At 44.5% G+C, this 26,847-nt stretch overlaps 1 protein-coding gene across 2 annotated transcripts; it reads right to left on the bottom strand.

Annotated features, from left to right (window-relative positions):
• Positions 1-97: 97 nt before the first annotated feature.
• On the bottom strand, positions 98-26,847 carry mbd5 (methyl-CpG binding domain protein 5). Of its 2 annotated transcripts, none has more exons than XM_035524768.2 (10): positions 26,396-26,847; positions 19,768-20,402; positions 19,012-19,114; positions 16,212-16,392; positions 13,680-15,953; positions 6,165-6,388; positions 4,775-5,953; positions 4,083-4,156; positions 3,564-3,639; positions 98-3,470 (listed from the first exon to the last, which is right to left on the bottom strand). In XM_035524768.2, the coding sequence occupies exons 2-10, from the start codon at positions 19,878-19,880 to the stop codon at positions 3,393-3,395; spliced, it is 4,302 nt and encodes a 1,433-aa protein (XP_035380661.1). In that variant the 5' UTR covers positions 19,881-20,402; positions 26,396-26,847; the 3' UTR covers positions 98-3,392. The 2 variants fall into 2 exon arrangements, with proteins under 2 accessions (XP_035380661.1, XP_026876581.2); XM_027020780.3 differs by having other exon boundaries at positions 26,660-26,847.

Here is a 26,847-nt window from a genome sequence, read left to right as displayed (position 1 = left end):
CAAGTTGTTTCAAATGAGAAAATGTAAACCATTGAACTGTGGTGAAAATGGGGGAAAAATAAAAATAAACTACAAAATAACCTCACATGAAGAAAAATTTCAAGTATGAGTGATCAGTTTTAATTGAAACATCGGTGCAACATTATTTCAATGTTACATCACAGTATGACCTGTAATGTTCACAATATTTACAAAACTGCTGTTCAGGACAACCCATAAAAATCTAAAAAACAAACAAATCAAAACAAACAAAAAGCAATATGAAATTAAGGACTTCAACATACTATTCCTAACCTCGGTCTCAAAGCTATTGAAAACAAATGAAATCAAGTGCACAACATACTTTACAAAGTCGACAGCTGTAAAGTATATATCGGTGAGAAAATATATACTTAGTTACAATGGGGAAAAATTCTTTATTGACAAAGTAAAAGTGGGTCATACCAAGCAAAGAGACATAAAACTCACTCACAAAAAGAAAATTATGAAAAAAGGAAAACAAACATGAGCAAACATACATAAGCAAAAAGTTCTGGACAACACTGACCATCAGAACACAATGTTTTTGACCTTGAAACGGTGTGAGTCAAGAGTGTAGGGGAGTTAATCAGGGGTGTGTTCTGAGCTCTGTGCAGTTGCACAGAGCACAGAGTGGACTTCACCAGAACCCAAGGACATGCACAGGACAGACTCAAGGGCAATTAGTAAAGCTTAAGTTAAAGTGAACTAGGTTAAGTAAATTCAGGGCCTTGACCGTTGAACTGTGTCCGAGACTGCATAAATAGACATTGAGAAGATTCAAACTTGCTTGAAGTTTGTATATATTTGTGTGATAAAAATGTAAACGACATTCAGATGACACATCATGGCTGCTTCCAGATCCATATTCTATTATATTGCACTCAATACTTTAGTAGTGAATTTCCTGCAAAGACAAAACAGTGATGGCAGAGCCAAATGATACAGGGAGAGACAGAATTTAAACTGTGGAGGCTAAAAAACAAAACAAAAACGACCAACCACTCAACTGAGTGGCAACTGATCAGCCACAACAAAGAACAAAAGTCTCTACCACACAGTTCTCTCTCTCTCATCACACTCATACACAAAGTATAAAAAACATTTGTCAGATCTGTTAATCAGTACATCATCAGACCTGGAGCCATTTCCTGTAAGATGGATTACAGAGTTAGCCGGCTAACTCTTAGAAACACGTTATAACCGTGGCTGCTTTGATGTTTGTGGTTCCTGGTTTTCAACCTATGCATGATGTACATTTTTTTAAAAATCTACTTAATTTAGCATTAGTTAGCAAGTCAGGTCAGCTGTGTGTCCAAGCCAACCCAGTTAGCCTGGTTCAAGGAATGCAGCCATTCTCATTTTTAGTGTTTGCACTACTCCCTTTCTCTGTAGTGTTAAGGGTTGAGGAATCTAAATGTCAGATCTGACTGCATTCACACACATTCCTTTTCCTATAGTGTTGGCGCAGGTTGCCGTTTCACCCTGATCGGAGGTCAGGTTATGCTACTCTTTTATAATAGCTAAGGTTTTGGATTTGTGTAGATATAACTGAACCTACATCAGTGCAAAAGAGCAACTGGCAACTCCCACATGCCCCTTGCTTTCTCAGGCTTCTAATCTCTGCTATATGCTGACCTTGGCTGGTCATGTGATATTAGATACACACACACACACACACACACACACACACACACACACACACACACACACACACACACACACACACACACACACACACCTTGTGTGTACCTCTTAAATCATAAATCATAACCCTCTCTCCTCTCCTCTTTTAAGTGAAATCTGAACGGATGACAGGTATTCCTGAGTCTGTACAAGATTTCAGCATTTTGTCGGACTGGCTAGCTCTCCTTAAAACTTTACACTCGCTGTCGCAAACAGAAAACAACAGTGTTACACAACACAATGACAAGCTGTGTTCCGCACCACCACACACATTAAATAAACAGGGCAAAAATATAGGTATCTGTTAAATGAACAATACTGAATATCAAGGCCATATCTCTTGAACAAGACTGATACATATAGATATAGGCTTTATACATACACACGTAAGGCTTTACAGAGCATTAGCTCAGGGTTGTATTATTGCCAAGTACAATTGAACAGCTAAAATAAATACAGAATACTGTACATAAATAATTTATAACAAAAATATAAGGCCTCTAACTGCAAATTGAACTCCTCTCCCTTGATGACGTCTGCAGTCTGTTTCAAGTCGAACGCGCTTTAGTGAAGGAAACAAAAACATTGATTTGGAGGAAGGTGACCGATGTGGAGATGATGAGCTCACACGGAGCTGCAGCGGGAGCGGGGTACTCAGTGTGACCCCTGTTCTGCAGTCCACAGTTCGACACAAAAGATCAAGACTAGTAGCTGGTACCAAAATATTACAGATCTCACCAGAAGAAGAAGAAAAAGAAAAGAAAAAAAAAATTGTGTCATAAGACTACCAAAAAAAAATGTGTCATCCACTGGCACTGGATAATGAGAGGGGGCAGGAGGGAAGGGAGACCAGTCATATGTGGTCTTGCAGTGTTCATTGGCGGAAGACCAGAATTACAGGAGCCCAAACGCTTTACTCGAGCCTGCAACGTAACATACCCCTTTCAGCTGGTGAAGTCCACTCTTCTCACACGCACACACACAAAACAGCTGTGAATGAACATCCAATCTGTTACACACACACTTACTGCCGTCGTGTGAGCAAATGTCCATTCAGGGTTACATCTTCATGCCTGCCCCACACACACACACACACACACACACACACACACACACACACCAACAAAAGCACATAAAAGCATCCGACTGACTCTTCTTACTCACCCTATTCACACGTGGCCTTAAGGAGCCGAGAACTGAATAGAAACCAACACATTGGTAGGCGTTTTCTGCTTTGACTTTTTCTTTTGTACAACTTAAGATAAAGTATGCATTGTGTCTGCTTGTACATGGCATTATCGTACAATATTTACATTTCTTCCCAAGATTTCACCATGAAATTTCCGTATTGTCTATATACACATTGAAAATGTATCAGAAATATTTGGACTGTCTATTCTCTTAAATGCAGTAATTTTTTTCTTCTTTTTTTTATATTTTCTTTGTATTCTACAAAAAAATAGTTCTTCAGTGAGTTGTAGTCAAATCGCCACCATTACTGATTGGCTTATCCAGCACCTGTCAGTCACTTTGTGAGGGTGGGGCCTTGATGAGCCATCTGCTAGAGTATAGCACCAGGTCGGAGTTTACCAGAGAGAGAGCGAGAGAAAGAGTGAGAGAGAGAGCGAGAGCGTTGTGGGGGGATCTCTGAGGCTGGATGCTGCTCTGGTCACTGTTGTCTCTTTCTGTTATCTGGAGATTTTCCTTCTTTTGGGCTTTGGCAGTTTGACCTGCCGTTCTCTCTCCCGTGAGGACATTGGATGAACCTTACAGGAAAGAAAATTCCTAGTTTAAACAGTGGCGCACAAATATCCATCAAAAAATGTCATGCAGCATACACTGCTGATGGAGTTACTCACAGTGCCTGACATCTTGTCCAGCTCACTCATGGCTTCCTGGATAGCAGCTTCTAAATGGTTATTCAGCTTCCCAGTTCTGAGAAAAGGAGAGCGATTAAAACCTTGGCAGTCTGCTGCCAAGCTGCAAAAAACAAAACTGGCACTTCGAGTAGGGGTGAATCTGCTGATTTCAGGCCAATTTCAGGTTTTTGGAAGTGAATGAGCAGTTCCGTTCTCCACCAGCAGATGGCCCAGATTCAGAAACACTCCATGTACCACAATTCGCAGAAATCTCCAGCCAGCTTTAGCAAACTAGTACCACCGTTAAGAGTTAAGAAGACAAGCCAAAACCGCTTCACTGCAGGTTTGGTCTGAGCTATTCACAGGCCTCTTAAATCGACTCCAAAGGGCTTCTGATATACAAGCCAATTCAGACTGGGAAATCTGAGAAATATTACTCTGCTACTGTGTTAGAATTTGAGGAGACTGTCACACAAGCTCACCCACCCAGTACCCGCAGATGACCGAGACGAGGCTTACTTTCTGTTTCTTTTGGCAGCCCTGTCCAGTGCCTCCAGGTCCTGTGTTAGTGTCTTTAGCTTCTCGGGCTCCACCTGGATAATGGTAAATCAAATTTTTTTCCTTAATAATTTCCCCCCCATTTTCTGGAAATAAGGCAGAGCCTGTGTCTTGCTACAGTAAAACATCGGCAACTGTGTGATGACGGCAGTGACTCCAGGAGGGGAGCGTTAATTGGAAATGCTGTTTACCTAGGCTGCCTCCATGACATTAAAACAAACTTGGCAACACTCAGACCAACAGACCAAGGTCACAGTTACATGGTTCTTATTTTAAAAAGTCACATGGAGACACTTCATTAAAACTAAAGCAAAATATTAAAATATACAATTACATATAATGGTAGATGGCAAGTGTTCCACATATGACAAAATATTGCAACATGAAAGCAAAATATGTATATTTAACATAAATATACGTTTAATCTATGCTTATTTAACATAAAACAGCACACATGCTCAGTTTTCCTAAATTACAGAACATAAGATAAAATATTTCCACAGTACTAACACTGCTAATAAAGACAGAACTAACATCGCTAAAAAACAAACAAATAAAAAGCACAAAGCTAGCCGCCTGATGTCAAACAGTATCGTGTTAACTAATCAAGTTCTTTCTTAGTGGCCAACGGCCCTGAACGAGCGGTGTCTCACCTTGGCCTGGTCAGACAGTTGCATGCTGGGATTGTGCCCATGCTCCTCCCCCACTAGCTTGTTAGGCCACGGAGGAAAGCCTTTGATTGGCCAGACAAGCTCACCCACATTGAAGCCACGGGGACGGTAGTGCAGCAGGTCGGTGGAGGGTGAGTCTGGGTGCCGTAGCTCCTCCTCACTGCTTAGGCTCTTGGTGTCGGAGGGGCTGGGCGCACAGTGCCCGTTGAAGTGCCCGTTAAAGTGAGCGTAGTCCTTCAGCAGTGGGCCCTCCAGGCTGGTGGAGGAGCCGGGCGACTGGTCATCGCCAGTGAGCGGCTCGCTGTAGCTGCTACGGGCTCCGTTAACGTGCGCGCAGCGCTCCACCGTCTGCTCCAGCCGCTCTTTGAAGTTGACGGGTGTGCGGGCGCAGTGGTTGTAGCGGAAGCCTCCGACGTCATCGCCCGTCGGCTCGGGCGGGTCGTGTGGCTGCGGCGCCGCTTCCGCGGGGCACAGAGGCGGGGCCGTCGTCACCGTGACGCCCGCCCTCTCAGCTGCGTCACCACGCGGACTGCTGCGCACCTGTGTGGAACACTCCAGAAACTCCTCCCCTCTCCACTGGGTGTGGGTCGGATCCTCCCACTGCTGGCGGGGCGTGGCAGCACCAGGCGAGCGGAAGTAGTCGTGCACGTCCGTGCTGTCGGGCGTGCTCTTACCCTGCTCTGAACTCCTGCGTGCGTGGGCGGTTCGTGATGGCAGCAGGGGTGGAGGTGGGGCTCTGCTGCAGGGCTGGGTCGCCGGCTCAGTGCCCTCGGGGCCGCGGGGACCGTGGATGACGGCGCTGACGGCGTGCGGGAGACTAAGGGGCTCGCCGATGGAGGCGGTGAAAGCCGTCATGGCGCTGAGGGCGGGGACGGGGCTGGCCTGCGTGACACTGCTCACCGTCGTCGTGATGGTCACATGCATGCCCTTACTGGCCGCATCCACCACTGCCCGGTAGATCGCATCCACTGCCTCTACCCCGCCCCCCGGCAACCTCTCCAACCCTGGACCTCTGGCGGCCGCTGCCATGTTGACCTCGTTCTGGCCACGCAGCTCCTGCTGACCTTCCTGGAACATTCCCGTCTTGGAGGGAAGTGATGTCATGCCGGCCTGGGACTTCATCTGGGTGCGGGAGATGGGTGTGCCATCAGGCATGCATGCCTGGAACCAAGAGGTCAAAGGTCAAGAAGTACTTCAGGTAAAGTCATTTGTAGAATGCAAGTTACACTGGAAATCTACCCTTAATGAATAGTAGAAACCAATGTAAAGAGAAACCAGGGTCAAATGACTGCTGGTTTATATCCAGTATCCCGTGATAGGGAACATGGATGGAGGGGTGACCATGCCTGAGTGTTCTCCTGGAGGAACTCACCTGGTAGTCCTGGTACAGACAGGCCATGTTGTTAGAGTTGGGGGCATTATTCTCAGGAAAGGACACTTCTGAATAGGGGTGCCCCTGGGTCTGGTATGGGGAAACCCCATGTACACCCTGAAGTGCTGCGTGCAGCTGTTGCTGCTGGTACATGTGTCCCGTGCTGCCCATGATCCCAGCCATCTGAGGGTTACCCATAGTGCAGTTCAGCGCTGAGGCTTCACCTGAGGCACAGGAAGGTCCAGGATCACACAGAGAAGTCTTACAATACATCGGTAAGAAGCTTACAATGGCGGACCCAGCTGTTCAACCAGAGCTTTGATTATCCTCATCCCCCCCCCTTCCCTGGTTATCACAACTTTCAATTTGAAACATATTTTTTGCAAGATTGCTCACTCCAAAATTACAGAATAGAAGACTTTTCTATTACACAACTCTGACAAACAATTATTTCTACTTATCTAATGTTTTTAGGGTCCACTGCCAAGCATGAGTGTTTCATAGCAATAACCTGATTCTTCCTACCCTCAAGGCTGAACATAAAAGCATGCAGCAGTCATGTGCCTGTCATGAGGATTCTGTGTGAACAAGCCCTCATGTCACCATATATTACTATTGCTGTGCAGCAGGGAAAAAAAAAAAAATCTGCAAACTCAAAATGCACAGACCTGATCTACTAATCAGCACTGCCTAACAGCAGTGATGAATGATCTCTGGGTGCAGTCATGAGTGAATGAGACACTGTGCAGTGTGTGTGCGTGCATGTATGACAAGCACCGGATATTTCATCACCATAGCATTTCTGCTTCTCAAAAAATCTGGGTAACCGTGTGTGACCCACAGAGGGCGCTCTCAGAGTCATGTCTGGTGTGACTGGGTACAGTGTCTGCTCTGCTCACCGTTTGTCTCTCAGTGTGGGCCCTCCTCTCCCAGATAGGCTGGTTAGTACTTGTTCTCTCTTTCATACACAGAATAAAGCACCATGATAGGTGTACACACTACTCCCAGACTCTGTTTATATGGGTAATATCCAAGAGTGCCCTCTATAGGTCAGTGTTATTTTTCACCCCCCCCCCCTGAAGCTGCTATGTATGAAAGCTAGCAAATCTGTCACTATTATTAAAATGGTAATTTTCCTTAATTCATGGTAGCCATTCTAACATTTTGGATGAAATTTCATTTTAATCAGTTTCATTCAGTTTTATGCTGTAATCCTACCTCGTCATACTGCAAAATACTGATGAATAAAAATCGAACTGACCACGTTCACCTGAGCCCTTTTCCTAATGGCTGAGAAGTTCCACACAGACCAAAGGTTTGCCACTGCTACACAACAATATACCAAGCAGTACAAGCAGAGAGACACACACAGCTTTTGGAAATATTGTCTACATGACTCAGCAGTTTCCTCCCCCCATCCGCTTGATAACACAAATGCTGACTCAGCATTACGGCTACTGTCCTAATAGGCTTTGACGTCTGAAAGCAGGATGGCATGGAGAATAAAGGCAGCACTGTGGGGCAGACCTGAGCAAATATCATTTCTCACCCTGACATTAGCCAAATGAAAGGCTCTAACGAACAACTCAAATTAAAAATCTCATTAATTTTAGCACGATGCCTGACTGACTCGTAGTGAGTGGGCAGTAAATCAGATTGGATGGCTTTTAGCTGAGAGCTTTACACACTGGAGAGTGAGAACGCACCACAGCCTTTACAATGTTTACTTTCACACAGCATCAAATGGCCATATATTTCAACGACGGCCCTATGCTGAAATCCAGGTAGCCGCTCAACACGTCTGATCATACCGTCAACAAGGAAGGCTTAATCCCCCCCCCCCCACTCCCCAAACCACACCTGCACACACGAGCGTGCACACACAGATTTGATCTATAAAGTAAAACAGATAATCCACATGCAGTCTACACCATACATATGATACATACAAAAGGGAGTGAAAAGGGTAAGAGAGAATGTGTGTGTGGGGAGGGGGGCTGTGCTACATTTCCAGTATTCCTTTCAGCTTGTGGATGACTCAACACCAACTCCTGTGCCCAGCGCACACCCACTCGGGGGGAGGGGTGGGGGTGAAGCCACTGTCGAGTTTACGTGGAGGACAGCCACCATATACCCATCTGCGTGGGAGGTAAAGCTGCAGTTCGGCGTGTGCATGTATACGACACCCACTTACCACATCTCCATGTGGTTACTGTTCACAGTGTGGGGTGGGGAGGGAGGGAGTGGGGAGAAGAGAGAGAGAGGGGGGGGGAGAAAGAGAATGGAAGAAAAAGGGGAGAGAGAGAAAGATTCATAAAAGTGGCTGACCTAGCTCTACGTATCAGTGAACAGACGAGACAGCAGGTGAAGGAGCAGTTCAGAGAAGGGTAAACAGAGGTGAACAGAAACACTGCGCATTTGATTATTATGTATAATGAGGTAAGGCATGGGATGGTGCACTGTATTAAACTAAAATATAACCCCAAGTAACAAAAGACCATGTCAAAGACCAATTTATTTATATAGTGCCTATTACAACAGCCGTTGTCACAAAGCAGCTTTACACTTGTCTGGGTCCAAGCCCCCAGTGAGCAAGCCAAGGGCGACAGTGGCAAGAAAAAACTCCCTAAGAGCATGAGGAAGAAACCTGGAGAGGAACCATGACTCAAGGAGGGGCCCCATCCTCCTCTGGACAGTGGACACAACAGCAACAAAAGCAAAACAAATGCAGTAAGGTACTCTATTCAGTGAATATGTAGTAGTGTAGTGCAATGGCCATCTCTGGCTCTGAGGATGCAGTGCAGTGCCAGAGGTCCACACTAGCCGACACTTAACGCACCTTAGTCAATTAATCAAAAGTTCAGTAATAAGCAGAGATATGCTGGAGGGTTTAGAGAGTAGAGAAACTCTGCAGTGTTCGCTGTAGCCCAATGAACATTGACTAATGTTACTGTATCACAGAATAGTAGTATAGTAGTAATAGTAGTGTAGTAACACTGTAGATGTGGAGAATAGTTACTGTATAGTATCACAGTATAGTGTAATAACACTATAGACATGGCACAGAGGGCAGTGGTAGCTCAGTGGTTAAGGTACTTGACTTGTAATCAGAAGGTTGCTGGTTCAAGCCCCCCACTGCCAAGGCCTCGAACAAGGCCCTTAACCCTCAACTGCTCAAGCTGTACTCAGTCATAATTGTAAGTCACTTTGAATAAAAGCATCAAGTAAATGTAAATATTGTAGTAACACTGAAGATGTGGAGTGCCTTACTGTATGTCAGTAATGGTGTAGCACAGGGCAGCACTGTAGTAATAGCGCAGTGCATCACCACACTATTAGTGACATGTGCTACACCATTACTGACATACAGTAAGGCACTACACTGTTTTACACTATTAATGGTGTAGCACAGTGCAGCACTGTAGTGTATACGTCACTAATAGTGAAGCACATTGCAGTGTTGTAGTGTACTTTAGTAACAGTGCAGTAGTGTAGTGTGCCAATACAGTGCCGTGTTAGTGTGTCAGTAACAGTGCAGTGTGTGCCAGTTATAGTGTAGCACATTGCATTGTTTAGTGTGTGTCAGCAACACTAATACACTGCAGTGCTGTAGTGTAGTGTGTCAATACACTACAGTGGAGCACAGTGCAGTTTTATAGTACATGTCACTAACAGTGCTCTGTGTGTGTGTGTGTGTGTGTGTGTGTGTGTGTGTGTGTGTGTGTGTGTGTGTGTGTGTGTGTGTGTGCGCGCGCGCAATGTATAGCAGTGTTGTAGTGTGTGTCAGTAAAAGTAACAGTGCAGTGGTGCAGTGTAGTGTGTTTGCAGGCAGTACAGTAGCAGGCCCGAGTCGCTGTGACCGAGTAAGAATGACAGCAGCTGCAGCATGGTCAGACATCCTGCTGGGCTCCACTCGTCTCCGCGGTGACGGCCGTCAGCAAGGGCTCGCCCAGTACGGACAGCATGTATGATCTACTGATGCCGGTGGTTGCCGGGAAGGTTGCCATGGGAACGGTGGTGGGATGATTGGTGGTGCTGTCCATGTTTTGATTCAGACAGCAACCCCCCCTACCCTCTCTCACACACACACACACACACACACACACACACACACACACACACACACGCACGCACATGCGCGCACGCACATGCGCACGCACACACACACCCTTACATACATACAAATGCATGTACACACACAAAAACGTGCACAGACACCAGCATACGCTGTAAGCAGGAGGAACGTGATTTAACGGTACTAGGGGACTAGGGTGGGGGCGTGTGGAGCAAAGCTATGTCGGGCTGTCAAGAGCACGCATGCATGCGCATTGTTCATTGAGAGTGTGTGCGCGCGCGTGTGTTCTCTAGCCAGTAAAAAAAAAAAAAAAAAAGCAGAAAGATCTCAAGCCAGTAGCCCAGTGAGAGCTGGAATCAGTAGTGCAGTTTTAAACACGTTCCCTCAGAACGCAAGCAGCCCCTCCTTTAGAGTTTAAGCTGAAGGGAGCTGCACACCCGTTTGACATGCGCATGGTCTATGAGAAACTGTGGCAACAGCAGAAGAGTTCTGGGACAGACGCACAGAAAGTCTCACACTATGATGTGATGGTGGGGGGATGGCCAGTGACCACGTACCAAGTCTGCACTTCTACTCTGACATTCTTAATGGGTCTTGGATAGGGAAGCACCTATTCAGTCATTTGAAAATCAATCCCACTAGTCCCTTAACGCTATATCAGCATCTGTGCTGAAGTCAAAGTGCTTGCTACATATGCCTGTCTATACCTAGTATACAACTTATGTCTCTAACCAATTTGGACTGATCTGTTGAAATGTAAGTTACTACAAACATGGAAGTTAAATTGATTTTTTAAAAAAAAGTTAATTTCAAATTAATCTGTGAAAAGAACTGTGTTGATGACCAAGTTAGCAATGGACAACACATCTAACACCATCTTTCTGGGCTTTTAGGATGCCAATCTCGAGGGCTCTCCTCTAGGGAGATTTATTTGGATGTAGCCCACTGATTGACATCTGCCAGCTGCAAAATGTAAACCCATTTCTAAGTTTATCCACCCGCCTCAGATCTGCCCCGCCGGTCTCCTGCCATCCTTTCGTCAATGTCGCGTCTTTGTTTTTTTTTTTCCTTCTTGTGCCTTCTCGTTTACCTACTCACACTCACGCTCTCTCCTGCTGACCTCTTCTCCCCGTCTCCCGCACTACTAAAGCACTGCTCTACTCCGGTGTGCCTACTCATACAACTTTAAAATAGCGCAGACACAACCTGGCAGTATCAAAACTTACCACCACCCTGTGTTTTACATATAGTGGAAAACCTTGTGCTCTTGCTGCACAAAAAAAGAGGGGTGGTATTATTTGGCTTTTTACTGCACACTGTTCCACGTTTGCACATGTGAACACTGCAACACGGCACCTGTTTATAATCACAGGAGTCGGGCAGAGAGAATAAAATCTTAGCAGTATGGGACCGAGGGAGGTTATTGCGTATGATGCTGAAATTAAATAAACCTACACGTGTGTACGTGACCTTCCAAGCGGAGGATGCAGCTCCTTGGACGCTGAATACATCTGGCATATGTGGGCCTCCTTCACAGAACTTTATCTGAAAAGCTAATCTTTTGCCTAAGTTTGCACTCCTGCTCATCACATATGCGTCTAACTCACTTTGCTGAGAAACAGCTGGGACTCAAGGCTAAAAGGAACAAAGTTTCAAACCCTATATCTAAATCAGCATCAAATCACTAAACTTAGAAAACTATATGAATTCTACGATTCCTCTTAAATAAAATATCATCACGCTGTCTATATCAGGATTTCAGGAAAAGTCTGTTTATGCTTCCAAGACACACAGTGAAATGTGTGAAGATTGACCTGTCTCTATAAATTGTGGGGTGTCGTGAGACAACAGGGAGCATATCACTTAGATAAAGTTGTTTGCTGCGCCAGGAAATTTATGTAACCAATCAAAGTCAAACTAAGCAAAGATGTTTGTGATCACTTGGCCGAACACGGGAATAGCACTTGGATAGTCAGGGCACATAGAAAACAGTCCATTAGTTATATGGCAAATACACTGTTCTAATGAAGTACTCCCATCTTTACTTGTTACACTTATAAGCTACATACAGTGTGAAATAATGAACTGATGGAAAAAGAAAGAACGTCACGGCAGTTCTGGAAAACCAATGGAGGACTCAGGGAGTCAGCAAAATGCTAATCCTCCCAAAGAGAGCATGACCATTAGTGTTAACTGCCTTATCTTCAAACCCTCATCTCTTACATCACCAATAAATCCTCATCTACATCCTCCTACAACTGCCTGCAGCCTGATCACATGACCTCCCACAGCTTTAAGAAGCCACGCTCGGCTTGGAGAACGCTTTCTCCACAGCAACTGGCTGCCCAAATGACTCATCGGTCCTTGATCTGATTGTGGGGATGCTGATGGAGGAACCCAGATAAACAAAAATTAAAAAACTGACTGAAAAAATGAATTGGGATCCATTTCATGGAGTTAGTGGTTAAGTAGCCAGAGAACGTCACTTTGACTTAAGTGTTGCTGATAAATGATTTCTTCCCACTGCCACTGGGCCCTAAAGCAGCAGTTCTCCATCCCAGTGCTCGGGTTGAATCCCAAGCCTACTCCATACCAACACACCTGACTCAACTCACGCAGGCTTGATAATTACCTGATGAATGGGGGTCAGCAGGGCTGAACCACAGAAATGTGCAGTGTGGGGGAACCAGGAACCACCGTCTTAGAACAGTGGCCCTCGAGCACAGACAACACTGCAGTTAGCTAGAGCAGCATTCCATGCAAAAACATGATTCCTCAATGGGAAATCAGTCAATTCGCTAGACACACTGGAGAGGGTGAAATCAGGCTACAGTGGTCACATAACCTGCTAGCTGTATCAATAAATACAGGCCTCCATCAGTAAAATAGAAAAAGGGTCAGTTTTGTGGAAAAACAATAAGGTTAAACTTCCAAGGTTTAACAACCCAGAGGAGATTCAAATAATATAAATTGTGTTTCTGAGGTTCAACTTTTGTTGATGTACCATAACCATCATTTTTTAATAAAAAAGACATTTATTTTCTAACCCAAATGTTTCCAAATCACCAACAAAACTAGTATTCTATACTCTAAAATTAGCCTCAAACAAAGACCATTAATTATCCTTTACATCTTAATATTTAAAAATGGCTTCTTGATGGATGTAACATCAATGTAAATGTAGATCAGCAGTAACACACTGATTTGTGCACAATTACCAACTGACAGCAAGTCTTTACTAAATATATGTTTAAACAATCATTATTTGAAAAACATTCCAGCTGACCAAGAGCCTAAAGAGACACTGTAATCAATTCAGTAATAAGATGCTATTCTCAGAAGCAAACACATTTAGGTCTCTGAAGTAATCAGCTAAACGGTAATATTGAGTTTGTCTTGAATCATCAAAAACAGAAAAAAAGTTACACCTTGGTTCTTACCTGCATCAGACATGGCTTGAGCACAGCTAGCATCACTGTTGCTGGGTACCATACAGGACATATTTGGTCGGATGTGACCATGAGGAGGATGTTGGTGTAGGTGAGTGTTCGGGTGACCCATGGCTGGGTGTCCCAGAGGAACCTGTCCACTTTGGCCCAAAGGCCCACAGCTCCCCATAACCACGGCCTGCATCTGGTTCATCATCCCTGGGAACTGCGCCGGAGGGCCCTGTGGACCAGGCTCCATTCCAGTACAGTGCATCGGGTCTGCCTGGGTGTGGAGCCGCTGTTGTAACTGCATGTTCTGTTGGGCGACGCCAGGAGGAATAACACCCTCGCCGAAGTGCAACTGACCGGGGCCTGTAGGCAGCGTCCGACTGCCCCTGGCCATGTGGGAGCCCTGGGTGCTCATTGACTGGAGCAGCTGGGCCATGGAGGTGTTGGGTGGTAGGCCTCCAAGCCTGGGAACTTTCCTCATCTGCTCTGGGGGTGGGCAAGGCGGCCTGGGGCCGGCCGTGTCGGGCTTCAGCATGCTGAAGACCATGGTGTCGTGGTTTCCGCTGGAGGGAAGCTGCTTGCGTTTGCGGAGAGGGTCGCGCTGCTGGGCCATTAGCTTGTCCCGCAGTGCCGCACGCCCGCTCTGGCCCTCGGGCATGGGCATCAACATGGACGAACTGGGTGGCAACATAGGATTTAAAGCACTGGGCCCTTCCATGACCCTGCTACCTCCCCCACCTCCAAGAGAGCAAGGCAGCCCACTGCTTCCGCTCCCGCTATTACCACCCCCGGCCATGCCTGCGGCACCAGCACCCATGGCTGGCCCAATGCCCATGCCAGTCCCTGCACCACCCATCCCACCACTGCTACCACCAAGTTTGTTTTGATTTGCTAGCTGTGCTTTGGCTGCTGCAGAGAGTAGACTGCTGGCGGGGAAGGAGGCAGCGTTGTGTTGGTTGAGGATCTGGTTAAGGGGCATTCCGAGGAGTCCTGGGTGGTTCTTCTGGGGGGCACTGCTGCCTGACACTGGGGGAAACATGGGGTTGTGCTGACTGCTGATCGCATTGCTCATCCCCACCAGAACCTGGTTGGGATCTTTGTACTGGTGGAGTGTTTCGGGCTTGGCAGATGGACTGGAAGGCATGGTGGGTCTGGGGGAGCCCATGGAGGAGCGAGGAGATCGTGGCGGGACCTTCATGCTCACACAGGGGCCCTGAGGCCCCGAGGGCAGGGCGAAGCTTCCATGGTCCGAGGAGGTGGAAGAGGACCGGGAGCGCTGTGGTGAGGCCTCCACACGGCCCAGCGCAGGCCCGGACATGTGCACAGGGGATGTAACGGGTGAGGGGGAGATGGAGGTGGCGACCCCATGCTGAGTCCTCTGCATGTGCCCACCATGACCTACTGGCCCAGGTTTAACGGTTGGTAAGGGAAGGTTGCTTGGCAGCGGGACTATGGCAGGAGGGATGTTTACATTCAACATTGGTACCTGAGCGTGGGCATTGGGCTGGAAGTTGGATGGGCTTGGGTTCGTCATGGGACTCTGAATGATGGGTTTGCTGGGAATGGGGTCTAGGATCCCCAGAGGGTCTTTCTCTGAGGTCATCTGCTTTTTCTGGAGGGCGCATGATGGGGGAATAGCAGAGGGAGGAACAGGGTGAGGTGCAGATTGGGCCTTATGATGAAATACTGCTCTTGTCATTTCCATGCTAGGCGGATAGTTGACGTTACAATGTGGCTTTTTCATGATTGGGCTTTTGTTTGGGACTGGTGGCGATAGAGGCGTGTTAGTCCTTCCAGCCATGGCACAGGCCAGCTGGGAAGCAGAAGAACCGTGGATCAGGATGCCAGGAGGAGACAGGGGCGTCCTGCTGTTGCCATGAATCGGGCTGGGACTTCCTGCCCCTTGGAAGCCACAGGCATTGCTTCGCACAAACCCATCTGGACCGCCCAAGGGGTCCGTTCTGGGGGACACAGAGCCGTCTCCGTAGATCTGCGAGCCCGACGAGGGGCTAAGCATGCCTCCGGGGCCGCTGCGGTATGGGGACTTGGGCCCCGGATCGCTGTTGCCCAGCCTCTGCCGAGGGTATCCGGAATAGTGTTCCGGGTGCTGAGTGCCGCTCATGTCTGCAGAGTAGTGCCGCTGTCCCGCTGCCATCATCATCTTGAACGGGTTCTTGCAGTCTGGCAGCGTCGAGTTAGTCAGCCCCTCATGGGACTTATTCCTTATTGCTCGAGGGGTTGCAGACCGCTGGATGGTAGGGGCTATGGAGGTCACACCTGCTAGGAAAAGTACAGGATGAATAACAGTTTGGTTTCATTATAAGAGAATAAAACCCTGTTTAGCTCACAATTTTAAATTACACAGGCATTATATAACTTGAGATCTATAACACTGTAATGATTTGAAATGTGTTTATCAAATGGTAACATGATAAATAATACACAAATTAAAAGACGAGGCATGTTGACCTCCAGTAAGTATTAATACTCCAAGTATGTATGATCAAGTGTTAAATAGGAAACAAGATATCGCACTTGTGCCTGCACTGGATCCGGTCAGTGTTAGGGAGGGGTGAGGGAGCTCCATGCTCTTGTGCAGAGTGGCCACAGCGATGAGCTTTCTCTTGTGGATACAGAGCTTTGTGACGTCTTCATCAGCCTTAACATCCTCCGCAGTCCTCTGCTTGACAACGGCCCCAGGATCGAAATTAAAAACCTGCAGAAACGGACATTCTTAAACACATAAGCCCCGCCTTCTCAAATTGCACATCAGCACGTGAGTGTACACTCTCTCGGATTCTGAATATCAATGCAGTGACCTATTTATTTTAGTAAGAGAAGGTAATGTAAATGTATTCAAAAATTTTTTTGGGATATGCAACAACTAATTAATGACATCAAAATTATTGTTGGCAATGAGTTTTCTTATCAATTATTAAGTTTACTGCACAGCAAGTAAGATCAAAGATGAAGAATTCAACACCTTTAGGAAGACAATTTAATAAACAAACTTGCATGGTACAGAACCATGACAGTAGTGCATGACCACTTGAAATGCTGCTGAAAACTGATACTAACAAATGTGGGCTAAATAACTTAACAGTTTGAGAGTTTTTGGCCAGAAACAAGGGTTTAGAATTTTGTGGTGAAGGGTTTGGAATTCTTTGGTGATGACATTTTTCAAAAAATACATTTTTGTTAAGGTTGTATTTTGATATTTCACATTTAACATATTTTACACTTAACATATGAAAAATATAATGTTTTAGAGATGTCCAAGAGGTACAGGTTTGGAGGACCCAATAAACTTTACAGAGCAGGCCGCTACAAAGGAAGAACATTCTATATATATGCTTCATTCTTTTAAATGTGATTCATAACATAACATCTGCATTTTGTTAAGAGAGAATTTCTTAATGTGATAAAACTGTTGACAGATTTCTCATTTTACAAAAACTAAATCTAAGATTAATCAAAGTAGTAAATGACAGATTAACTGATTTATCAAAACAGTTGTCGCAGCCCTGAAAAGCCTGAATAGGTCATAGGACTGACGATCTGAAATGTGACGCATACGTGACATGCGTGATCATTATTGCAGGATTATTGTAATTAACAGTGTATTGAAGACCGAGAGCCACAACAATTTCTGCAAGAACAACTAGAATTTGTCAGGCTACATGAACACTTGTCAAAACACTCACAGAATATTCACCATTTAACATAAGTGATTTGTCAGCATTTTCACAGCACAAATTCTTATGAACAATCATTTCATAAGCAGTGTTGTGTTTGTCAACAGACTCACAACTCAATAAAATGCATGACGTGAATCGTTTAACTGTACTTGTACAATCCGTGTGTTTGTATGCAACACTGCCTCTGTGCAGAGCTTTGCAGAAAATAATTGGGTGAAGATTAGCATATCTACACAGATCAGAGTGAAATCTATGTCACCTGAACACGCCCTGTCTCTGCCTACCTTGAAGGGCTTTTGCTAATGTAGAGTGTTTACTAAGCAGTTGCAATGAACCACCACTGCGATTTTAGACTGTAATGAAATCTTGAAGAACAACCCTATGAACTATAGTGTCAGTAACTACAGAAACTACTGTTAGTAACTACTTAGTTACTTACTTGGCTGAAGACCACATCAGTTTATAGTTGGATAGCATATTATTATTATTATTAACAACCACAACCACTTATTTTGTGTACAATAGCGGTCATGGTTTCTAGCACTTTAGCTCCAAAGCAATACTAATGCTAAAGGGATTAATAATAAACTCAGTCTTCCTCCATCAGGATTCAGGGTAAAAGGAAGTGTTAAAAAAAACCAATCACACTATATCTATAACACCATGAACAAGAGATAAGAGAACCCAACCTGCATATACAACAAACTGTGTAAAACTAATATACTCAGTGACCAGAAAAAGCAGAAACCTTTCCCCAGCCCAACTGTGTTAGGGGCACGCAACAGCAACCCCACTTCTTCACTCGATACGCATGGGAATGGATTACTGAGAATGGACCTGATCCAGCGGCATTGGAAAAAGGCATAACCATGGGTGCTAGGTGGGTGGGTTTGACCATCTCCAAGGCCATAGAGCTTGCAGCTTTTCAAGGACGGAAAGTTTCAATGAATGGACCAGAACGAAAGACGGCGCATCAAAACGTTTGATGTGTGGGAGGCAGCGCGCGGTGGCGAGCCACGGGAGACATGAGTGGTTCCCAAGCTAAAACAATAAATTGCTTTTCCATGGTACCAGAGATGCATTTGTACAGGCTAGTGGGGAAGATGGAGAGGGAACTCTGCTGACATACCCCAGGACCATTAATACTTACAGATGCCTTGATGTCAGTGCACAACAGACCAGGTTCACCCATTCAGAGCCACCATGAACTCCCAAGGGGCTGGGTGATTTTGGCAAGATAACGCTACAGTACCTACAGTGCAATACCTGTTATAGGAGGGCTGGATGCACATTTAGGTGACATGACATTAAAAGACATAGCAATCCCTGACATTAATCTCATGGAACAACTTTGTGAGATGAACTCCAACATAGCGTCAACGGTAGGTAGAGTTCACGCATAAAACTTGAGCAGTTTTCTAGAGAACAAATGTCTACATGGTCAGCTTCAACACCAGGATAACAGAGGACTCTTGTTCAGGTATGGGATCAAAGGTTGTCTAATGCAGCATGGAAGTTTTCATTTATATGGTCATTTAGTGTATATGATAATCAGTGCACATCCATGACCCCTACAAGGAATCAAATTCACAAGAAATGGTTGGGTGTCAGAAAATAGGTCTGACGTTTGGACTTACCTTTGGGAGGATAAGTGGACACTCCAAGCCACACTTACAGGTGCCATCTGTGAGTAGGTAGGACTTCACCTGATCCAGGCAGGACAGCACTGAACCACTGGGACTGCAGCACACAAGGAGACATTGAAACAACTGTGTTTGTGCAGTATAATAAATGCAGAAAGAAAATTCATAAGAAAGTAGAGTTTTCTCAAAATTGAGTTTCTGCAATTTCCCTTGGGATCAACAAAGTTTTATCTATCTGCTGCAGCCACAGAATTAAGTATTACTAAGTATTTTCATCATAATAATTCCAATAAACTTCCAGAATATTACTACTACAATAAGATGACTAAATTATGATAATTTCATATAGTACGCACACACAAATATCTTATATATTATTGTATTGTTAAGGAGTCCATATATTAGTTTATTTCACATCCATTTTATGTGTATGTGTTGCACACACTAGTGTCAATATGCGCTTCGATGTTTATAAAATATTTTTTAAAAAATCATTTACCTGCTTAATCATAATTGAAATGTGTCTACAGTGCAAAGCATGTTTTCCCAATATCTACTTTCAGGCTGTCACAGATGGAAAATCAGATTACAGCAATTAACTGCTGTATTAATGAACCAATTACTGCATCTGGTCTAATTATTATGCTATAATTATGCTGTACTGCTCACCTTTTAAGGTGAATGTAAATGTTATCATACATTCACTATTAAAAATGGCTGATGACGACAGATGTATAATGTATCCTGTACCTGATATAGACGACCCCAGTGGGCTCCACCTTCCGTTGCCAGCCAATGGGGACCTGGGCAGGCGCTGACTGCCCCTCCCCTTCCCCTCTCTCACTCTCCTTTCCACCATTCATTTTTCTGGGTTCGTGCTCGACTCCGCTGGAGAGATCACACGTGCTTCACTGTCCCAACACTACGTGTCATCGTGTCTCTCGGAAACGGGAGGACGGAGCACTACAACTTTCCTCTAAAGAAGTCGCGCTGCGGCGATTGGTTTCCGGGGCAGGCGACGCGTGTGAGACAGACTCACAGTGGGGTCGACCCCCTGGACAGCCTCATCGCGTTGCCACTAAATGCAGACGGGGTGTCCCGTGTCACTCTCTGACCAAGTCGAGCCATGAGAGAGTCCTGACGCAGTTCCCAGGCTACATATGCGAAACGGACGCACCTCACAGAAGAACGTGCATGATTACAGGGCGAACCCACAGGAGGCCGCAGCGACGGCTGGCCCGCGCTCTCAGCGCAAGAGGCCGCTGTCCAGGTCAGCAAGCTGCTCCTTCCACAGGTGAATGGCTCTCATCCTCTCCCAGGCAGATCAGTTCAAACTGAAATCTCCCATCACACGCACAGCCGTGATGTCAGAGAAGGCATGATTACTGTCAGAAAAGGGGGGAAGAACAGGTTCAGATGCATATTTTTCATTTTTAAAAACAATTTCACAGGGTGTAGGGTGGGTGTGCGGTGTGGAGAGGAATTGACTTTGCTAAAAATCATTAAAGGTGTTTGGAAATTGCAGCAGCCTTCTCTGGGGGAGAAGGGTAAGCTATTTCTTGTCAGTCTGAATCCCTCAGTCCTGACACAGCCTTGTTACGGAGAAGACAGAGCATGCTCCACTTGCATACATCTCAGTGCCGGGTGAATCATCCTCTCCGCGCTCTTCCTGTTGTGGATGACTAATGCTGTAGAGCGCTACCAAACACAAAGTGAAGCAGGAGGGTACAAAAGGGCAGACATGTGATGCTGCTATCGGCACATATATCAGCGCAAAATTAAAATCCGCAGATCTAACGCATACAATTGATTATTCGTTTCAAGTCGATTTCATATGCGAGGGCTTTAGCAGAATGGTACGGTACAGATTTAAGCAGAGGAAATGAACAATAAAATACAGCCTCGTTTGGAAAGCAGTATGGCTCCCTGGGAGGACTGGAGTGGACGCTCTAGTTTCAGATAGCAAGGCTGATAAACATGCAACAGCTATTAGATGTTCTATTCTGCAAGATGCCTTTGATTTGTTCAGTACAGGGTAACATTTAGCAGTACTGCATGCGATGGGCTTTAACTGTTAACAAGCACAGTGGTATCACTGCTGGTACCAGGCCCACACTGACGAATTCTCCACTTTGTAAACCTTTGTGAAGGGACCTTGTGTGTGTCAAAACAGAAATGCTCAAGTGCAAGCATTCCTTTTTATTTTTTATTATTCAAAGTTAAAAAATGAACAACAAATAAACAACAAAATTAATAAACACTGTATATCTCCCAATAAGAACAGAGCTATCTGAGAACAGTACATGTCTGTAAAGGGTAGTTTTGGTGCTAATAACAAACCATTTTAATAACTTACACAAATAACAGAACATAGTCTTGTACACTGCCTAACAAAGCACTCTATGATGAGTAGCTACCATTGTTGACACTGGGCTTGCCAGGTTAATGGGTGCATGGGTAACGGCCATCTCAATGACACAGCACACTGAAGAGTCCCCACAAAAAAAACAACAAAAAAAGTGTTTTCAAAAGCATTAGCCTAGATACAGTTGTTGGGCATGGGTGTGAAAACACTTGAGGGTTGGGGTGGGGGGTGGGGTAGATAAATAAATAAAAATCCCCAGTACTTTCAGCTATACCTTATAGTGTTTCTCTTGAGTAGCACTCAATGACGCTTCTGCTTCCAAACACAGGGTTTTAAAACCCAGCTGGCGATTACGGTAGGGGTTGAATGAAGGGTACGTTCCCTCGCTTCAGTGCTGTCAGAACACAACTAAGGCTTACTGATATTAAAAAATTGACTGTTAGTTATACAGGCTTTAGTGTACAATAACAAACTGAATTACTTCCATATTTCATCATAGCAATCAAAAGGTTCTAGAGGATGATGATATTAGTTTAGATATCATTTTAATGAACTGAATCAAAAATGGAAATATTTTCCTAAAATCACAAAAAATGGAAATATATTTCCATATTAAGAAAATATTTCCCTTTTGTCAATGAAGCAGACCCAGATGAGTAGCTGTGAGTGTGGGATTGGAGTTATGGAACTCAAAACAATTTATTCATGCAAATGTTACATGCTGACACAATAAGGCTGCCTTGGTCATTCTCCTCTCCTACAATCATCTCTTCAGAAACCAAAGGTGACTGCTTCCCTCTCATTCACCTGCTGTTATCCCCCCCCCATACCTTCCCCACTGGCCCACCATCCTTGCCTCCCTGACAAAAAACAACAACAAAAAAACCCAGCCCTGGCCGCCTAAAGAAATATCCCATTTACCATTATACATTCTAAACAGTATTTCTTAGGGAAAAAAGACAGCTACAGTAAAACTGTCCTTTAGTTCACGCTGACCGTTATCCACCTTCAGTGCTAGCTTTCAAGCTAGCTAGCTGGCACAAGAGAAACATTTTACTATAAAACAAAATACCGCAAACTAAACACATACTCTAGCTATCAGGTATATACAATAGTGCATTTGCTTTAATGCTTGGCTAACATGCTTTGGTTGTAATTTAGGCAAATTATTTGAGAACGTACAAACATCGACACTAAACCTACTCGTTTTCATAGAACATAACGTGAGGTCTGCGCTGCGCTTAGAGCTGTTGTTATGAAGAAGTATAATTCTATCAGTGTCTAAAAGCCCTGTGCAACAAAGGACTGTACAATGTAGCTAGCTAACAACATTCTAATAGCTTTCTGTCCAAAGGCATGGATGCCTGAATGAACAACAGTATTTGCTATTACACACTGTACAACTAAACTGTGGTTTCTGATCAAACGTTACACTCCTCTACATTAAAGAAGCTTGAACAGTTTTTGATATCAATATGGAACTTTACTGAAATAAGATGTAGAATGAGAATGCTTGGTCACGCCAAGTGAATTCACCCCCTGACAATGCCCAGCCCATTAGTAGTCTGTACAGGTAGCCATAGCCAAAGTCCCACAGACGGACTTGTTGAAGTTTTACTCAGGGGTTTCACCACCGACACTGGCCTGTAGGATGACCAGTCAGGAGGTGATGCTTGTGTGAAATAGCATCACAACCTATCTTATGTCAATTTAATGATTAAAAACCTAACTGAAAGCTACACTGATCCAGTCAGCTGCATGTGTGACTGCAATATGTGGATTTGGTGATAGCTTGGGATTTTTGCCTGTTTCTTCGTTGGTTAAAAGCTGAGGATTTGAATATCTGGCAAGAGTAAGGCAAATCCTATGTACCTAATAATAGTGCACCTAACAATAGCTTCTCAAAAGCATCACTCATCAGAGAAGTCTGAGGACCACAACAGAAAACAATAAAGTATTTTCACATATCACTATTATTTTCTACAGTTGTCATCCTGTGTATGTATCTGGGAATAGTGCAGGACATGTGTGAGAGGACCAGAGGTCCACATGTGAGAAAATTTATCAGGGCTCTCATTCCTTAAATTAAGAATAGAAACATGCATCTAGTTCCATGTCAATGTTTCACATCCTTATGCAAACTATCCTAACAAAGGGAAGTTTATCCTGGATCAGCTCCTCTGGACAGTCCCAGTATGGAATGTGTGTGTGCTGGCCTTGAGTTTCAAAGGGCCACACTGTGTCACCAGTTAATCCAAGTCTCAGTTGCTGACTCACAAGTGGCCAGAATGAGCTGCTGAGCAGGAGGCTTGTCAGGCCAAGGACACGGTTATCACCACTCTACCCTTCATTAACCTGCCATAACACAGGCACTGTAATGGACCAGCACTGGGCTACAGTCAAAGGCCTCTGCATGCAAATAACCTCACGGGAGTTACAGGTCAGGTTTCTGAGATGCTGTTATAGGATTCAGAACGCCAGGTTTTTCTCCAACACCTCCTGATATTAGGAAATAATCAAAAACACATTTCAGCAGTGTGCATAATCCTGGCAATAAAAAGCATGCAGATTCTTACTGAAAACCAGGGAGACGGACAAAAATGTGGTCATTTCAGCTGGGGAGGTAAAATGTACCTTGAATGGTTGCACAATGAAAATACCTTCATGTGTACAGTCTACAATGGTGGTCTTCAACTCTGGAGTTTAAAACTAAGTTTAGGTTCTGGACTTAGAAATCACTTGTAGTTAATGTAACAGTTAATTTAAGTGACTGCATGCTTATCGTCTCACTTGACTGCTAGGGAAAGGGAAGTTGAAAAATCTGCCAAATCTGGACCTCCATGGTTGTGATTTAATTACCTATGGTCTACAACATAAAATCAAGGACTGGGTTGTAGATATGAGGTCTAGAGTTGAAAATCTCTAGACTATGAAATTATGAACAAAACCGATCTCTCATTGAAATGAAGAAGTAAAAACAAGAGGTCCATACTGGAATGCATATGGCCCATGGACTAGTGTTTTGCCACTTATGCTCTAGTACACAATTGTGAAGTTTTGTTTGAACTGAGAAAAATATGCTTACTGGATCAAACATGAACTGCACTAAATAGCCATATTAGAAATAGAATTCTTCATTTTGAGCAGCAATCCTGATGGCATACTCACATGTAAACAAATAATCACAAACTGAGCAAAATCAGAATAATAATCAGAAATAGAAAATACAATTTATAGAAACATAAAATGTGTATAGCTGAGGTATTGCACATTGAAAATGTAAAGCTGAAATATTGCACCGCTGCTAAAGTACAGTGGTGCTATGAACAAATATTGCCTTTAGGATCGCATAAACATATAGATCTCATAGAACCTGTTCCTAAATATACCTATAGTAAATATATATCTATAGTAATGATGTGCAAATAATCACACAGGCCCCAACTGTCAGAGTCAGCATCTGGGGCCCATGCATGGTGATATGGACTTCTTGTTGAGTCTTAGGACCTATACAGCTCTGGGATGACACCGTCAGTCTGTAGACAGGTCATATTTTTGAAAAATGGTTTCCCGGTTTTCCATTCAGCATATCTTTCTCTGTATGCTTTAGGCCTGATACATGATTCAATATAGATGCACCAGCTGAGCTGAAATAGGCCTACATCCTCACCCATGATTTGGCTTGACAATATATTGCTGCTTTCATTGCTGCTTACCAGTTCCAAGCCGTATGCGGTATACTGAAAATAACTAGTGAAAAGGGCTGTACAGACACAGATGAAGTCTAATCTTTGACCACTTTACAGATTCAGAGGGTATTCGCAACTGAAAACTTCTTGTAGCCAGAGAGGACCCATAACCAAACTACTTCATGACCTCAATGACTGCCAATCACCTCGTTACTAAAGTGAAGCATAACAGGTTTTCAATCGACTTGTAGTTCTTTAGGTTAGTTAAGTATTGTCAATAGTGTCTTTGAATCCCTGACAAATCACAACGATAACGTTTTTAAATTGGTAAACGGTTCAATTTGAAGCCAAGCTGTTTAACATACGCAAGGATACAGTAGACTCATAACCGTAACAAAGCGACATCATTTAAGGGATGCAACATGCACCAAATATTTTTTTAAACATCAATTTAGCGATTGGACAGAGTATTATCCTATTTATTTGGCCATATAGTACGAAATCTATAAAAGAAAACATGCAATATTGCATGAAGAACATTTTCAAAATGATTAATTACTACAGACTAACTAGCAGGTCTGCTGTCTATGCTATTCGAGACAGACCTAACTAGCTGGTCGGCTGTTGACTGATTTCTTCAGCTATCAAATCCTGGCGATAAGTGCAGCATGGTTATTAGCTTCCCACTCAGTAATGGGCTGACACCAAACGTATAACGTTCATTTCCAGTGATTAGCTAGCAATAGTGTGCTAAAACAGATTCCTCAACTCATTGGGCATTTCAAACTGACAGCAACTTCCGAAATATCACTTTAATAAGAATGGTGGCATTAAGAAAAAAAATCCAATCAAGGTAGCTGGCAGGCTGTATGGCTGACAATCTAGGGCTGAGTTGTACAGTGAGCTAGCTGCTAGCTTACAACTACATTGGCCGAGCAGCTAACCTTTCAAGCTAGCCAGTTATCCAAACCTCAGCCAACATGATAATTAAGAATACAAATAAGGCCGTATCTGAAAAGTACACCACACAGAAGAAGGCAGACGGATTGCGTTGGGGTTCGTTGAATTCGACGCGGGATAAAACTGATATCTCCGAGGATCTGACAATGAGAAAAAAAGACCAGCTTGATGTAGCTAGCAAATTAAGTCGACACCGACAGCAGCTACAACAAATAAGCAAAACTGCTGCTTAGCTCGCTGGCTAACATTCGTTATGCTAACGGTTAGCTAGCTGGGTGGCCTGACCCATGAGAGAGAGAGAGAGAGAGAAAAACCACGACTATTAAACACAAACAAAACAACTCCAATTCGATCACATACGTACCTTGTTGTTCCCTTGGTGCAAGACGCTGGCCACCATAACCCGCAAGAACGGCGAAGTTGTTGTTTTTTTTTTTAGCCGAGGCTGGTGGATTTAAACTGGGGGGAACCCTGTCCAGTAAAACGTCTCAAACCAGGGCCAAGCGAAGGCAGAAACGGGGAAAGGGGAGCTAATGCTAGCCAAGGCTAGCTAGTGTAGTTACCTCAGAGAAACAGCGAGAGCAGGAGAGGCTTTTTTGGGATCCCTCTCCCTCAATATTTTTTTTACCTCATAACAACCGTCCGACGCATCGCTCCGACTTGTTTCGCGTCCCTGGGAGGTTAGCGGCGAGGGAAAAGTCCGTCTCGGCGCGTCGCAAGTCGACCCTGTCCCTTTAAAAAACGAAAATAAAACGCTTCCCCCGTCAACTGCCTCCTGCGTTCTGCTGCTCGGCGGCGCTCTGGGATGGAAGGACG

The sequence above is a fragment of the Electrophorus electricus genome, chromosome 3 (assembly GCF_041902795.1).
Source record: "Electrophorus electricus isolate QZ-2024a chromosome 3, ASM4190279v1, whole genome shotgun sequence".
NCBI lineage: Eukaryota > Metazoa > Chordata > Actinopteri > Gymnotiformes > Gymnotidae > Electrophorus > Electrophorus electricus.
Note: the sequence above shows the minus strand (reverse complement) of the source record. Positions and strands in the feature narration are given on the sequence as shown.

Bases quoted from the DNA above. Each gene is read 5' to 3' on its own strand.
- mbd5 (XM_035524768.2), bottom strand. From the start codon at position 19,880: ATGAATGGTGGAAAGGAGAGTGAGAGAGGGGAAGGGGAGGGGCAGTCA. The intron at 6,389-13,679 runs GTAAGAACCAAG...CCTGTGCCTCAG, and splicing joins TCAAGCCATGTCTGATGCAG to GTGAAGCCTCAGCGCTGAAC. The intron at 3,640-4,082 runs GTAAGCCTCGTC...TCCTTTTCTCAG, and splicing joins GCTGCCAAAAGAAACAGAAA to AACTGGGAAGCTGAATAACC.